At 44.8% G+C, this 16,799-nt stretch overlaps 2 protein-coding genes across 3 annotated transcripts in view; one reads left to right on the top strand and one right to left on the bottom strand.

Moving 5' to 3' along the window:
* Positions 1–1,772, top strand: part of LOC120751062 (ectonucleotide pyrophosphatase/phosphodiesterase family member 1) — a 54,040-nt gene extending 52,268 nt beyond the window's left edge. For both annotated transcript variants that reach the window (XM_040060375.1, XM_040060374.1), the window contains one exon: positions 102–1,772. In XM_040060375.1, the coding sequence (XP_039916309.1) occupies positions 102–269 (168 nt within the window). In that variant the 3' untranslated portion in view covers positions 270–1,772. The remainder of the gene's footprint in view (positions 1–101) is intronic.
* Positions 1,773–13,475: 11,703 nt separating this feature from the next.
* On the bottom strand, positions 13,476–16,549 carry CCN2 (cellular communication network factor 2). Its single transcript, XM_040059740.2, has 5 exons — positions 16,261–16,549; positions 15,930–16,152; positions 15,547–15,798; positions 15,119–15,330; positions 13,476–14,800 (listed from the first exon to the last, which is right to left on the bottom strand). The coding sequence occupies exons 1-5, from the start codon at positions 16,318–16,320 to the stop codon at positions 14,504–14,506; spliced, it is 1,044 nt and encodes a 347-aa protein (XP_039915674.1). The 5' UTR covers positions 16,321–16,549; the 3' UTR covers positions 13,476–14,503.
* Positions 16,550–16,799: the final 250 nt, after the last annotated feature.

Below are 16,799 nucleotides of genomic sequence, written 5' to 3'. Positions count from 1 at the left end.
AGCAAGAACTAAATTCAGACAAGCTTTTAACTATGTATAATCCTGCACACTCAAAAAAAAAGTTTTACAACCCCTTTTTCTTTTCTCCTCTGTTCCAATAGGATGGCAAGTCTGAGTCTACATGGGTTGAAGAGAGAATGAAGTTTCATACAGCTCGTATCAGGGATGTAGAATTGCTTACTGGACTCAGCTTCTATCAAGATAGAAAACAGCCAATATCTGACATTTTACAGCTAAAAACATATTTACCAACTTTTGAGACAGTCTGATTTTTCCTATGGAATGTTGTTATTCATGTCACAACTGATTTGTAAATAGACTTTTTTTAATTAACAAAACCTTTTTTATAAAAAATAAGCTGCAACTTTTATTGAGAACTCTTGACCAAAATGCCAGTAGAGAGGAGAGTGAGTGCCATATTTGTATCTCAGGGACTCCTGATGGACTATGCTTGTGACACAGGATGGCAGCACCTGTCATTCCCACTTGGATGTGGTAGAACCATGTCCATTATTATGCTAGCATCATTTGGTCATCATAGTTTAAGAGATGAACACAGATGTTGTCTTTGATACGCACTGGAGAGGGAGAATTTTATAAAGCGTGGTTGATGATCATTATTCTACTTTAAAAATGCAGACAATTAGCAAATACAGTTCTGGGAAAGAGCTACATTCTTGGTGATCATTGAAAACTAAACAACAGCACTCTTCTCACTCCAGTTTTCCCTGCAGCGTGGATTGCACTCTGAGCTTTGGGTGTCATAAAACAACACAGTGTTATGGTGCAAGAAGCTATACTGGGGTCAGTAGGACCGGTGACTAAACCTTCCCCACCATGGAAGAGGTGCCCGGCTGCAGGAGTTCTGTGGGCTGTGAAGCCTTGGTATGTTGCTGCCCTCTGATGGCTCCAACACCCATGGAGAATTAGATGCGCAGTTTGCACGTTGTACATGCATCCTCTGAACCAGTGGGTGTAGGATGCGTCAAGTCACCTGTAAATGAGAAGAAATTATGTTGGGAATATGTCTGAGCTCCCAGAAGTAATCGTCTTACTTCAAGCTAAACTTAGATTTGATGAAAAGATTTTGCTTTATTGAAGTAAAGATGTTTCTCTTTTTGGTATGTTTTTGTCAGCTGTGGTTTTGAAATCCCATTTTTGAATGCAGGTGCTGTCAGAGATGCAAATTCTGAAGAAGTGTGTAATGACCTTTCTTGGAAGCTTTCAGACTACACAAACAGCTGCTACAGGCACTCAGGAGTGTAGGAACTCCCTCCTTTTCCAGTACACATATTATGACCTTTGTAATTCTCCCACTCTCTAAAGCTGATGACCCAAAATTGGCTCTGTTTTGTATAAAATTTGGCATAGCCAATTTCACATTTGTGGTCTTCTCATTTTAAAAGGAGAAAATAGATCACGCACAAGTATGTCAGAAGAATGAAGAGCCTGTAACTGAGCAGAGACACATTTGACTTTATAGGTTGGCCAGGGCATGTTGAAGGCTGTATTCAGAGCCTGCTGAAGTCAGAGGAAGCTTTTCCATTAACTTCAGTTTGAGTGGGCTGAAGTTCTGGGACCATTTTTTCTTTTAACCAAGTGTATTTTCTTGATCTTATGTTATGAGCATGATTTTTTTTTTTCTCAAGTAGTTCCACTGTGTGAAATCTAAATGTGTTGTAGCAACCTCACATTACGATAGGACTGTGACAGCACTATTCAGTGTAACTGCTTTGTAATGTTGCCTGTGACCAATAAACCCATCAGAAGTACTGTGCTGTTTGTGACCCTTTCTGTACCAAATGCTGCCAACTGGTGCAGTTATAGAGCACAATTTCACTTTTTTCAGATGGGAGTTGCTTCAGTCTTTGCTCCATCAATTGAAGATATTTTCTCCAACTGTATTGTTAGATTTATTATTAGGAAAGGAAGGTAAGAAGAAAGATGGTAAGGGTATTAAGTGTTTGGGTTTTTTTTTTGGGGGGGGGGGTTGTTTGGGAATTTTTGTTGTTGTTATTGTTGTTGGTACTGTCTCCTGAATACAAATAGATATGTTGACATCTTAAGGTGATGCCAGTTTCCATTAAGAGGCGCAGGGCCAGCCTAGCTCCTGGATAAAAATGGAACTAAAGCGTATTCAAGCATGTGACTTCTGGTTTGACCTTTGATTTTGGAATGGAGAGCAGTTGTGAAAGCTATTATGGTCATCAAGACAGGGCAGGAGCTAAGTGGGGTTTGGGATCTGTCTTTGTCAGAAATTGACAAGTCAAATTGACAATGAAGGGACTTATTCTCACTTAATGTTAGTGTAAATATTTCTGCTGATTTAATTTCTTCTTTAATTTTTAAAGACATTTGTAATGGTGGTGTCAGAGCATATGAATAAATTCTGATGGTTAGTCCTGGTGTCCAGTGACTGGTGATACCAGGATGACAGACACTAGGTTGTCTTTTTGAAGCCTGATGGGACCCAAGGAGCATCCTACAGTCACTATCGAACTCCTTTCACAAAAACTCGACTTCGTCCAACTGAATGTAAAATGTTTTCTGTTTCAGCTGGTGTGTAGTATCAGAGCTTGTCCTGGTTCCATCCAGGAAAGGTTAATTTTTGCAATAGCCAGGAGAGGCATGGCCAGGACCATGAGGTTATTCTGTAGCACCTCACACCACACACGGGGTGGGAGGGAGGTTTGGGTTCCTACCTGCTGGCTGGTGGTGGGGAGCACTCACCTGCCAGTCACTTGTCTGTCTTGTGCAATCTGTTATAACATTGCTGTCTTTACTGTTTGTTTTCTTATCTCATTGTTTCCAGTAAATTGTTCTTATCCTAACCTTCGATCTTTACCTTTTGTGCTTCTAATTCTCCACTCCATCCTGCTGCAGGGATGAGGGGAGGGCATGTGGTTTGGTGTGTTTCAGTGGGAGCACTAAATTGGGGAGTACCATTCCTAAACCATGAGAGAGTTCCACTAAGCATTTTCAGTAGGTAAAGCTGAAAGGTGACATGTGACATGGGTGTCAGTATTACTCAGTTTAACTGCTTCTTTGCTGTGTAGTGTGGCCTTATTTCAAGTGGAAAAAGCAGAGGAAGAGCAGACTTCAGCTCATTGGCCTGGATGCGCCCAGAAGTGAAATGTGTCACAAGACAAGTAGAGTTGTGCCTTCAAAGGTCTTCGGGTGGTAGATTTATATCACTTGTTACTACTGTCAGTAACTGAGAGGTAATTTACTTGACTAATATATTGGAGTTTCTTGCTCTTATTTACCTTAGGATCTATCATGTTTAAAGTAAATAAAGCAATTTCTAACTGTCTGTATTTCAGACAGGACTGTTCTTGTAAATCTCTTCTCAACACATCCCGAATACACTAAACCACTGTGTCCAGCCCAGTGCACAACAGCTGTCTGCTAAAAGCACCTGCCAGAGGCTTCCCTGTGTCATCCGACAAGTGGGTGGCCTGGGTTCCTGCCTTTCCTTAGTCTGAGCAGATTCAAAGTACAAAATTATCCCTTTAAATACAAGGTTGTAAACTGTACTCAGCAAACTGGGAGGAGCTGCCCATCTGCTGCATGGGAGGGCACCCACTTTTGCAGGAAAATGAGGTTCATGGAGACCAGAAGTCAGAAAGAAATATAAAAGGAAGCCTCAATCTGTGACTCTGCAGTTGAGACGCTAATCTAGGAGGCGAAGATCTCATTTCTGACCTCCCTTCTATCAAAGTCTGCAGCAAAGCTCAAGCTTGTTGCTGAGGAGGTACATGTGCCAGAATGAGTTTCCCAATGTACCACTCTGGAGTGGATGCTCAGGAATAAGCACCGTGAGGAACTTCCAGTGCTACAGGGTCACAGGGCAGCTGCTGTAACACTCTGTGCCCACCACTAATGAGCTTGGGAAACCAGCCCAGGGCTCATGGTGAGCTCTAAATTCAGCTCTTTTACTGCTGGGCTGTGGTAAACTGTTTTTGCTCTTCTGAGGAGTTCAGGGGCAGTCAGTAAGAGTCCAGGAACTTATTAAAGCATGAGTTTCCAAATATTTGTGTTTGTTTGCCAGCAGCAGCAAAATCTCCTGCTTACCCTTGCATACCTTGTGGCAATGTCTCAGAGGTGTTGGAGCATCATGCTGAGGTGGCTTGTGTACCATGAGTACCATCTACCATAGCTCAGGAACCTCTATATTACAGGAAACCAGTTCAGGTTTGGCATCCTGTGACTCAGACTCCCTGGAAAGGAGTTGAGTCCTTTGCTGAACCACTGTGAGTCACCACACCAGGCTTGAGCCTCAGGAAAGGCTGCTATGGAGACCACGGACAAACTTGGAATAATTATGGAAGCCTGGAAACAGATTTTAGAGGATACCATTGCAAATTATTGTATTCCTCCTCAGCCACAACATGTGTCAAATTTATGTTGCCGTTTATTGCATGTTTAGTTCTCTCTATTTTTAATTTACTGAAATAAAGCAAATACAGGGAGATGCAAGAGTTTTGAGTCACTCCAAAACTCCAGGCTGATCTCCTGATCAGAAGACAGCAGAATTGCCTTTTTGTCATGTCCATAAGCGATATAGGCATGGCTGACAGTCATAGAATCGGAATCACTCTGATTGGATAAGATCTCTAAGTTCATCAAGTTCAACACTGCCAAGTCCACCATGAAACCACGTCACTAAGGGCCACATCCACACATCTCCTAATTCTTCCAAGGACAATCACCACTTCTTTGGGCAGCCTATTCTGATGGTTCACAAACCTTTGGTGAGAAAATTTTTCTAATACCCAAAGTAAAACTCCCCTGGTGCAACTTCATGCTGTTTTCCTCTCATCCTTTCACTTGTAACCTGGGAGGAAAGGCTGACCCCCACCTGGCTACAGCCACCTTTCAGGAAGTTGTAGAGAGCGATAAGGTCACCTCTCAGTCTCCTTTTCTCCAGGTCAAACAACCCCAGCTGCCTCAGCTACTCCTCATGGGACTTGTGTTCTAAACCCTTCACCAGCTTTGTCACTCTTCTCTAAACTCACTCTTGCATCTCACTGTCTTTCTTGTAGTGAGTGGCCAGGACTGAACACAGGAGTCAAGTATTGGCCTCACCAGTTCTGAGCCCAGGGGAGATGATCCCTGCCCTGCTCCTTCTGGCCACGCTATTGCTGACACAGGCCAAGATGCCTTCTTGGACACCTGGACACAACTGGCTCATGTTCAGCTGCTGTCACCAGCACTCCCAGGTCTTTTCCATCATGCATCTTCCCAGGCAACATGCCCTAAACCTGAAGGGTTACATGGGGTTGTTGAGACCCTGGTGCCAGACTCAGCACTTCACTTTATTGTAATTGGCCTTGGCCCATCAATCCAACCTGTTCAGATCCCTCTGCAGAGTCTTCCTGCCCTACAGGATGGACATTCCCACCTAACTTGGTGTCTTCTGTGAACTGAATGAGGGTGCACTTTGTGGAAACCTTTGAACCCCTCAGGGGAAACCCCAGGGCTTTGCCCTAGAAGACTGTACCATAGTTTCCCCACCTAGGTTGAAAGAAAAGATTCTCCCCCACGGTGCTCTGCAACACTATGTCAATCTACCTCAGTTTTGCTTTCCCTGTGGGTTTTACCCACCTCTATCATTCATATATGTCCCTAGTTCTTGTGGTCTCTCCTGTCCCTGTTTCCCCATTGGCTGTGGAATCCCTGGCGGTGTGTCCCCTATATGTCATTGCTCTTTGCCCTGTCCTTGTACTGCCCCTTGCCCTTAGACCATTGGTCCCTGACCCCATACTTAACACTTTGATCTGGGTCTTTCTGTCCCTGAGCCCTTTGGCATGTGTCTGCAAAATGAACCTCTCTGGAACTTACACAGGATACCCTTCCTGCCTCTCCTTGCTGAGCTAGCCGTGGTGTGTGTGGTGTGTGGACTTGAGTGCCTCGCTTGTGTGCCTGCCCAAGTGACTTCTCCAAAAGAGATGTTTATTGGGGGAAGGTAGCAGCAACCACTATCATTTCCACGTTTGCTACAGCACTTTATCCCCTCATGCAAGTTATCAGTGGAGATGTTAAACAGGATGGTCCCAGTACTGAGTCTTGCTGAACACCATTCATGACCAGCCTCCAAATGGATGTAAAGCCATTCACCACCACTCTGCACTCAGCCATCCACACATTTTTTACCCAGCAAACTGTGTACCCACCCAAGCTGTGAGCAGCAAGTTTTTCTGGGAGAACACTGTGGGAAATGGTGTCAAAGTCTTTACTAAAGTCTAGGTGAACAATGTCCGCAGCCTTTCATAAAAGGAGGTTGGTCAAGCAGGATCTGCCTTTTTAAAACCCATGCTGGTTGGGATGATCCCTTGGTTTCCTGTTCATGTCATGTATGTGATTGCATTCAAGATGATCTGCTCCATGACCTTCCGTGGAACCAAGGCCAGGCTGATGGGCATGTAGTTCCCAAGGTCTCCTTCCAGCCCCTCCTGCAGATGTGTGTCACATTTATTAACTTCCCATCCAGTTGTTACGAGTCTCTGCATTTGTGGCACTCTGGCAAAGCTGTGCTTTAGCACCAGCCTCGTTCTGAAGCTTGACAGAGAATTTCCTTGTGTCTCTTCAAATGGCTCTGCTGCAGGCCTTACCTTTGCCATCCTGCATCTGTGCCAGAGCCTCAAATTTCTCTGTGGCAGAAAGCACACTGCTTGAGGGCGATGAATTAATTTTGAAGTCTTGTAGCTTGTCTTCTATGTCTTCTGCTGGCTGCAGAAGACGGCACAGCCTACTATAAAACAATAATTATGCTCTTTGTCACAGTCCTGTAACTAGGTCTAAAGCTGTATTTAATCTCTTTACATGGAGAAAGAAATGATGTACGCTTGATTCTGGTGTTCAAAATGAATTGTTTATGGATGCATTATACTTTGAATGGTGAGCACAGATGCATTTGCTGGTGATATCTGGCCCTCTCCTGGCCCGATCCGGAATAGCTGGGAAATGATCTGTTAACGCTCAGTGTAATTTTCTAAGGAAACATGGCCCCAGGACCGTGCCGGCTGGGACATGTCAGCGTCTTCGTAGCAATTTGGTGTTTCAGGAGTTGATAGCCCACGTGAACCCGTGGGGTATTAAGTGCTAGCTCGGAGAAATACGGAATATATTGCTGTGCTTCCTACACTATCTATAAACAACATCAGCTACCAGAAATTACATGCTTTAAAGTTGCCTCATCAATGCAGCCGCTTTGATCTAAACGAACTCATGAAACAAAACGGCAGACCAACTTTTGCCTCCTCCTTATTTTGGAAAAGTAGACAGACAAAATACAGGTGCCAGTGTTTCTTTATGTTCTGTCTAAAGAACAGGATGTTTTTGTGCAATCCTACTAGCCGACAACTTGTCCTGGTATGGATGTATGGGGCAAAAAATATTTGAAGACTGGTTTAATGAAGTCTAATGAATAATCTTAGAGAGATTTTAGGCATAACTGTAAGCTATTTGGAGGAAGATCCTGCTGCCTCTCACAATCAGCAGTAGCAGTATAGCATAAAGAGATATTATCAGACAGTTTCTTGTTTGTCTCAGATTTGTGTTGAGAGGGCCATTGTATTTGTCTGTGTGTGGTTGTTAACAAAATATACATATTATTTCTAAATTGTTTCATGATAAGGTCTGTGGAGAATGCCAGGCAGAAGCCAAAGAAAACATTACTTAAATAGTCTCTAATTTGCTTTTCAGCTGTATGAAATTAAAGCAACTCTTAAGGACAGAAGAGTCTTGCTTTATTTCTGCATGTGGAAAGTCCGCTATTTCTTCATACAAAACCCCAGTTTTCACCCAGATAATCCTTGCACTCTCAAGGCTGGCTGTACTTCCAAGATTTGCCATGCTCACTATATTCCTGCAGAAGTCAGAAAAGCCAGAACTGAAAATCCCCATTGCATACAGTTATCCAAAGGGTAACATGAGCATACTCGTATCTGTAGAGCAGACTATTGTAAAAGGTGACACATTTATATTATAACTACATCTTCATGAGAACAGCTAGATAATACAGAGAACTACAGTGGGGATGTCTGTGTGTGTAAGTGCTTGTAAGTTTGTAAGGTTAAACCTCACAGAATATCCTTACTCAGAAGGTTTTCCACGTTGACTAGCTCTAAGGCACCCTCTTGTGAAGTGGGATAGCATTGCCAATTCTTCTCTAACATCATCTCCTGGTGTCTGTAATCAATTGACTAAAATAAAATGGCACTTCTGGAGTTCTCTTTAGTACTCCTGGGGATCATAAGGATAAGCAGCAATGCTGTACCTTTAGCACAGCAAGAAAACCCAAATGTTGCTTTCCCTTGAAATACTGATCCCAGGTGATTTCTCACAGGCATTAGCCATGCAGGGATCCATTCAAGATCACTGGCTGGGACATACGCTTATCTGTGCAGGTCTTTCCAAAGTGACTACTCATTCACTAGGGAGATGTGGCTGGAAGAATCAATGGAAGGAAAGAAATATTTCATTCCTATGCCATCGTATGAAAATCCTTTGAGTCACAGGTGAAGAAACACATCAGTTGAGCAGATTCCCCCAGATGGGCAATGACAGCTAAGAGGTTGATGGGGAAACCCACTGAGAGACACTCGTGGCAGTTCCCAAGATAAGATGAGCTGGGTTTCTTCATTAACTCCTGACATATTAGATTTCAGAATCTTGATCACCTTACTGATCTTGGACTTTTTAACTTCACAACAAGCTTAGAATTAGAATAGCATGTATAAATGGAAAAGGCCAAATATGACTTCTTTCTTATTTCCATTGCTCTGTTAATTAAAAAAGCCTATTTAACACCATATCACAGTGTATTAAGCTTATATCAAATACCTTCCCACACATTACATTGTCTAAAGTTTGAATAATATTTCAGATCTATTTTGAACCCTTGTCCTTCTCTTTCATTTACCAGATAAACTGGCTTATCGCTTCCCTAGTAGTTCGTACTAGGTTGTAATTTTAGTTGTTTACAGAATACTATCTTGAGCAGTTTGTGCTTCTGGAAGGGCTTATTGCCCAGCAAATGGCACAGGAGCCAGCCTGTGTCCTCCCAAGAGCCCTCCAAGTCCCATGCAGTTCCCCTAAAATTGCACAGCCTTAGGATTTTGGGTCACAAGTTGTCTAAACCAGTCTGACTGCAGTTCTGTTGGCTAGCTAGGCTGACCAGAGTCCTGAAAACTGGCTGAAAAGCTGGTTCTTAGCATTCAGCTCAGGAGCAGGAAAACGTATTTCATAGCTGCTGAAAGCTGCTAAATACCTGCTTTTAATAGGTCTAATTTAAACCAACAAACATTTATTTGGATTGCGTATTTCTTTCAGTGGCTCAATTAATGGGGCTGAGTAATGAATGGGGGCACCACTGGATTGTATTAGCACAGCAGCACCGTGTTAGCAACCTTTTAGTCCTGCTCAGGAGTCTGTAAAATGCTTTGTTCCTCACAACATAAACACCATTATACTACTGTCAGGGTTGAATTTACTTACCATTAAGCAAATGTGTGTATTATCCCAATAACAGACAGGAGCTGAGGAATGTTGCCACAATACGCAGCCAGATATTTCAGGGTGGGACATTTCAGAGTGGGTCCAAATTCGCTACTCTGGGGATGTGGGCTTGGACTAGCACAGAGAAGAGCTGAAAAAGCCAGGGCCAGCACTAAGGAGTGCAAACAGTTGTTCTCTGATGCAGCAGCAACACTTAATTGTGCAGTGGAGATGGGACCTTAGTCATGCTTCTAAACTCTGTTCAAATACTAAATGTGTTGAAGGCTTTAGTACAGTTTGGGAACAGGTTCCTTGAAGAAATTCCTGGTATTTCCTGGTTCCAGGCAGGCTGAAAAACACTGTGAGAATGTAGTGGCTTTTGGTATGTCCATTTATGGACATGAATCAAAGGAACTGCAGGGAGGAAAAAAAGTGGAAAATGAGAGGAAAAATAAGTTAACTGAACTACTTCCTCTCTCAGATTCTTCTTGGGTTTTGGGCAAAGCCTTACAGTGGTATTTCATCCCAGCTTCTCCTTGCTAACTGCTTCCATATGTAGGCATAGTATAACATCAGTTAAAGCTACATTTGAGCACTGTTTTTAAAGAACGTGGGTTTTTGGTGGTAGGATACAAAGTCAGAATGATTGAATTATTATATATTCAGGTAAGAACATTGCTGTTTCTTCTTACATTTAATATCCTTTTCAGTATAATGAAATGAGATCTTTTTTTAAGTGTAAGGTTTGAAAAAGCTATGCTGCATGAAAAAACATACAAATGATCTAGTAAAGAATATGCTATTTCTAGTGGTATCCAAAAGTCAGTTTTCTCAGCTGAGTCCCCATCCTTGTCAGACAAACAACTGGATACTGTTCAAAGACTTATTTGTTCCTGTGTGGTTGCAGATCATTAAAAATGGCTCTTTCTTGAAGACTTTTTAAACTAGTGCTTTTGGATGTGTCTTAGCTCTGAGGAATCTGACAAATTTCCATCTGGACAGAAGAGCCTATTTCATATGAAAGGGCTATAATCCGTGTCTGTTGTGCACATCTGTATTGTGTTAGAAAGCTAAGCTGCAAATCCATGCAAAAGTGTTATGGTACAAAAATCTGAAATACGACGGCTTAGAACTATTTCAAAGTATTTGATACTCCGGTCTCCAGCCACCTTGAATTTCTGTTTAATATTTAATTGAATACCTTTTATTAAATTAGTATTGACTTTACAGGGATTCTTTACCAACTGTATTATTAATATAGCTGGGGATCCATCTAAAGGAGCTAGTAATTAGAATGAATATACTTTCATATATGAATAAAATATTTTAAAAGTATAGTAGCAAACCTGCACAACAGGATTTTCAGAGGAAGCAAACTACCAAAAGCAGAATTCTAAACCAAGGTATTTAGAAAAAAAGTGAACCAGTGTTCTCCCCCATGTAAGTGACTTTGGACTTTTGAACTCAAGTTTTTATTCTTCCATCTATGCATCCTAAGCACAAAGAATGAAATCAGGAAACTTCTTTACGGTTGAAAGGCCCACATTGTAACAATCATTTAAGATGCCATAAATTCCACACAAGAGCTCCCTTTTCCTGGGATACCTTAGAAAGAAAGCCTTACACACAGTATGACGCCTACCTACACCTCTAGGAGAGCTTACATCAAAATATTTAAATTCCTTTACCTTAAGAGATAAAACCTTCAGAGGTCTAACACCTGTGAAATGATGTAAAATATATGCTTCTGTCAGAAGACTACACACGTTCCTGGAAAAAGGAGTGCAACTCATTGTAACGCATACCTGAGTTTTATGATCCCTGATATGCTCAGAGGAGAGCAACAACTTGCTTAACGGATTTGCATATGTAGCATACTGGCAAGAGCAAACCACTATCAAAACATTCTGACAGGCCTCTTCTGCACTCTGCTGGCCTGTGAAACAGTGCAATAGTGTGTCAGATGGCAGGCAAGGCACTGTCATCATCACATAATCTGGGAAAGGTTAGGCAGTGGTCCAGGGCAGCTTTGGGGGAACCTCTTTGCTGGTGCCTTTCAGACAGCCCTTCCTCAACCAGAGCCCTGCTGTTGCTCTCTGACCCTCCAGCCTTGCTTGCCAGGGGAGGCCACAGTGTTGTGTGGCTTAGGTGCTGGAGATACAGCCCACACTGCAGAGAGTTGGGAGCAGCACGAGTGAATCTCGTGGGCCCATGGTCATGAGGCTCATGGGAATGATGGTTTTAGGAAATGGCATTCATTATAATATCTGATACTAACTGTAAAAGTAAAAGACTGCAGGGCAGAGCTGCTCATCCACAGGCTTAAGCAGTGCTGTAAGCACCCCATCTCTCACAGGAATTAATCCCAACCTGCCAGGCACATTGTGCTTCTTTCTGTTCTGTTGATCCTGAGAGCTTCTACAGCAATGGTTATGAATGAAGTCCACGTACACCCTGCCTTTTCTGAAACTAGAAACGACAGTTTTCTTGTAATTTGGGGGTGGAACCACAGCAGCAGTCAGGCAACCAGTCCTTGGTGTCGTAGGAGTGTTTGAAGCATTTCCAGGGTGAACTGAATGGCTGCACAATATTTATAACCTGGAAAAAAAAAAATAGAGAAAAAATGCTGGAGAGTCTCAGGGTGCATAAGAGCCAGAGGCTACCTGAAAGTATTTCGTATGGGACATAGAAAGCCACTTCCTCATGCCAGGAGAATTCCTTTTATTCTTTGGAGGAAGAGAAAATGTATGGTCTCGAGCAAAGCCTGGCGAAGCCATTGGCAAGACTCCCATTGACTTCCCACTAGTTTAGAGCTCTGTTGTTCATCATTAGTCAAAGCTGGTGTTACACTGATTTGCTGCTAATGCTAGCTGAAATCAATGGGATTGGAAGGTGCTCAGGAAGGATGGACATTTTTGTAAGCTAACACTCTTTCAGCACCAGGAAATTCCAGATTGAACTTGTTTGCATGAAAAGGATTCTTGTTGGAGAGAGCATGGTTTTTTTCTGAAAACAAGAACTAATGTTCTAGTGCAAAGGTTAATTTTGAATTCAAAAAATCTCCTTAATAAAGGGACAAAAAAAGTCTGTTATTAATGTAGGACTCAGCACACGACTGAAGCTTTTTTTTTAGCTTCAGAGGGATGAGGCAAGTGACTCATAACTGTCTTTACAGTAGTTCTTGCTTTATCTATGAAGAAAGTTTGGACCATTATCAAAATGTGTAGCTCTTACAATACTTCTCATCCATGGCCCTGCAGGAGTTTGAACCCATGGACACTTTACACATAAAATTATTTGGCCTTGTCAGCAAGCAGGAGGATAATCTGCGTAATTGCCACCAGAGTTCAGTGTTCTAGCATACCACACTTAGGTGTTAATTCAAATAAAGCTCCATCTAAATTAGTCCTACACGGTATGAAGGTTAAATCAGAAGCTTTTTTGAGGCCCCTTCCAACCTGTAGTATTCTGTGATTTTTATGACACAACTCATTAGCTCTTCCCTGAGAATTGTACCACATTTTGGACTTCCGGATTTGAGTCTAGAGTCAAGAACCACTTCAATGCTTTTAATAATTAAAAATATTTTCCTTGCCTTAGTTGAAAAATCATAACCAGTGGAACTGGATCACAGTGTAATTAAGCATGTTGTGTGGTGTATTACAGCAGCAGTTGAATAGCATGGCGACCAGCAAGTTCCCCTCAAACTACATGGGATGCATGAGGAGACCTGCTGCACTTTCTAACGGGCTTGGCAAAGCAAGGCTGGCCCTTCCCTCCATGCAAAATTCAGAATAGTAACAAACTACAGTTGGTTCACTAGTAACAGAATAAGTAAATCATTAGCTTATTCCTAAATGTATGTGCTTCTGGAGAAAGAACCCATACTTGATTTTCATCTAGTTGAAAGGCAACCCCATTTAGAAACATGAGAAAGAATAGCGGAGACTAAAGGTAAATGAAATACCAAGCCATTTATATAAAAAATATAAATACTTTATTTTCAACTAAAAAGGTGCAAACATGTAACTTTTGGTCACACTTCTCAACAAATAAACTGTCCAAAAAGAGCCATAGTCAAAGAAAGAAACAAATGCTCAAGTGGAAAGACTGATGAGCTATGGAACAGCCATTTCTCTTAAAGCCACTTGTCTTATAAAGAAGTAAGTAAACATATTTTGCCAGATGAATGCTTTGTAACATTACTGGCACCTCAACTTCATCTTGTCCTCAACTCACCATTTGGTCCTATCTGAACAATTTCCACTAGAGTATCTATTTCACACTTTGAATGCATTGTCAAACAAGCTTTAAATCTTACCTATCTTGTTCCAAAAAAGAAGGCTATCATTGAACTTTCAAAGCATTAAACAAAAGCACAAAACTTTAAATTAATTTAGATAACTGTACAAATATATATACACACAGTATTTACAATATTCATAAAAAGTAGCTTGTTACAGGTAAATTAACTGCCACAAGCTGTCCAGTCTAATTGACATGATTCTGATTCTTGCTGGCCAAGCCACCTGAATCAGAGTGTCAGAGCTGAAACATTACTGTCCTAACAGAACACCTTCTACTTAGCACTTTGCTGGGTGTTTGCATTCCAGCTGTTGCTGCCTCTAAGCCAGCACCAGCAAACATGCTAATGGTCTCTTCTCAATTGCACTACTAGATGAAGCACGCTGTACCACATGAAGGGAACATTTGCTTGAATCTGCTTTCCTGCCTGTTTCCCTTAACCCCATCACACCACCTCAGGAACAATATATTCTGAAGCTGTGTCTTGCTGCGGTCCCACTGTCCGTTTTACGTTCTTCTTCAAACCACCATGTGGGGTCAGTAGAAAAATTGTCTTAAGTCACATGGAGCAGTTCATTGAAATAAAAATAAAAAAAAAACCCAACTGATTTAAATACCTTGTGCTATTGAATCATGTTTACAAAATGAGATGCAAATCAGTTCAAGTTGAGAATGTACTTAGCGTCTCCTTCTGGCTTTACGCCATGTCTCCATACATCTTTCTGTAGTACAGAGACTCAAAGATGTCATTGTCTCCAGGGCAGTTGTAGTGGCACGCGCAGGTCTTGATGAACATCATTTTCCTTTTCATGATCTCCCCATCAGGGCACTTGAACTCCACAGGGAGGGTGGCTGTTCTGTGGGGTGTGCAGCAGCGCCCGTCAGTGCAAACACCACAGAACTTAGCTCTGTAGGTCCTCACGCTGGTGCAGCCAGACAGCTCAAACTTGACAGGCTTGGAGATTTTGGGGGTGCGGATGCACTTTTTGCCTTTCTGTTAGGATAGAAGTGAATACAAGATGTTTAGAAGGTAGGCTTTCACAAAGCACACTAAGCTTGCAAGTTAGTGGTGAGCAGACATGCTAATCCTTACTGTATTATCATTAGGCAAGATTGCCTTATACAGTGCCATAATACAGCATGAGAGAAAACTAAGGACATTTAACTGCAAATAGTGATCGCCACTAGGGTAAAACTCAAATCTCAAAGTGAACCACTTGAAATTGACTACCTGTCAGCACTGCACTTTTGGTCACTTCTGCTAGTGGATGGAAGCAACCTAATGCAGCATACATAAGATAATAGTATTTACCTTGATGTTCTCCTCTAGGTCTACTTCACAAGGTCTGACCATGCAGAGCCTGCTCTGTTTCTCCAGTCTGCAGAAGGCATTATCATTGGTGACCCTGGTAGAGATACCCATGCCACAGGTCTTGGAGCAAGCACTCCATTCCGTGGTCTGCACCAGGCAGTTGGCACGCATCATTGTTGGGTCTGGACCGTAAGTATCTTCCAGTCTGTAAGCTGCAGGAAACAGAATGAGACCACTGCTTGACCTCAGCCCTCTAAATGCTCCTTCCTTTTCCTGAGAAATTCAGGCAGCTACACTAAATCGGCGGGGTGATCGCACTAACTGCAGCCCTCCAGCCTCCGCCCGGTGTCCACCCAGGCCACCGCCTTCAGCCTCCGAGCAGGACCCCCCCTTCCCCCGGCTGCCACCTGCAGAGAGCCCCCACTCACCGGCAAGTGCAGGTCCCACGGCAGTCTGCTCCTTGGCCTCATCGCAGACCCACTCCTCGCAGCACTTTCCAGGGAGCTTCACCCGGCGCGGGTAGGGGCAGTCGGGGCTGGGCAGCCGGACGTCCATGCTGCAGAGGGGCACGCAGCCCACCGCGCCGTCCAGGCAGGTGCACTGGTACTTGCAGCTGCTCTGGAAGGACTCTCCGCTCCGGTACACCATGCCGCTGAACACGCACGGCGCGCCGTCCCGAGCTGCGAGGGGCAGGAGGCAGAGCGTGAGTCGGGCGGGCCGGAGATCCGGAGGCGCCCCCTTCCCCCGCTCCCTGCCCGGCCGGACCCCGCTCCCGTCCCCGCGGCGGGCGGCAGCCCCGGCCCCCACTCACCGGTGCAGACGCCGATTCTGCGGTTGGCGGGGGAGCCGAAATCGCAGAAGAGCCCCTTGTGGTGGTCGCAGGGGTCGCGCTCGGTGCAGAGCTCGCCCAGCTGTTTGGCGCACACGCGGCAGCAGCCGCAGCCGTCGAGCACCAGGGAGACGCCGGCGGGGCAGGTGGGGCCCGGTCCCGCTCCGCACTGGCACTGCCCGCTGCACTCCTGGCCCTGAGCCTCCTGCAAGTGCCGGGGGGGACAGAGAGAGAGGGGTGGTGAGCGTCAGAGCCGCCGCCGGGACCGCCCGGACGGAGCAGGCGCGGCGGAGCCGCGGGCGGCAGCACTTACCGGGCTGAGGAGAGCGAGCAGCAGGGCTGCGGCCAACGGGGCCAAGGTGTTGGGGACCATCCTGCAGCGGTCGGCGGCTTGCGGGTGGCGAGGCGGCGGCGTCGGGCAGGCAACGGCGTCGGGCTGCCGGGCGGCGAGGGGAGCCGAGGTGAGCCGAGAGCTTCCCGCAGGGCGGATCTCCTCGGCGGCGCGGACGGGGCTGCGGCGGGCGCTGTGCCGGAGGGTGGCTGCTGGGTGCTGCGCGGCTCCGCTCTCCTCCGCTCCGCTCCGTCCGAATGCGGCGGGAGAGTGGCCGTGCGACTGCCGAGTGCCGGGACGGGCGCCCCTTTATAGGCGGCGGCGGCGCGGCCTCGCCAATGGGCTGAATGGGGCCGCGGACAAACAGCGACATTCCGCGCATTCCTGCGCGCCGCGCCACGCCGCCCGCCCCGCCCCGCGCCGCCGCCGCCGCCCCGGAGCGGCCCTGACCCCTGACTCCCGCATTCCTCCGGCTGCGCCCCCCCAGCGCACACGCTCGCCCCCCCATCACGGTTTTTTAT

The sequence above is a fragment of the Hirundo rustica genome, chromosome 3 (genome assembly GCF_015227805.2).
Source record: "Hirundo rustica isolate bHirRus1 chromosome 3, bHirRus1.pri.v3, whole genome shotgun sequence".
NCBI classification, from domain to species: domain Eukaryota; kingdom Metazoa; phylum Chordata; class Aves; order Passeriformes; family Hirundinidae; genus Hirundo; species Hirundo rustica.
The sequence above is the reverse complement of the archived record's forward strand: the minus strand, read 5'-3'. Positions and strand labels throughout refer to the sequence as shown.

Bases quoted from the DNA above. Each gene is read 5' to 3' on its own strand.
- CCN2 (XM_040059740.2), bottom strand. From the start codon at position 16,320: ATGGTCCCCAACACCTTGGCCCCGTTGGCCGCAGCCCTGCTGCTCGCT. The intron at 16,153-16,260 runs GTAAGTGCTGCC...CGGCACTTGCAG, and splicing joins TGCTCGCTCTCCTCAGCCCG to GAGGCTCAGGGCCAGGAGTG. The intron at 15,331-15,546 runs GTGAGTGGGGGC...TGTTTCCTGCAG, and splicing joins CGTGGGACCTGCACTTGCCG to CTTACAGACTGGAAGATACT.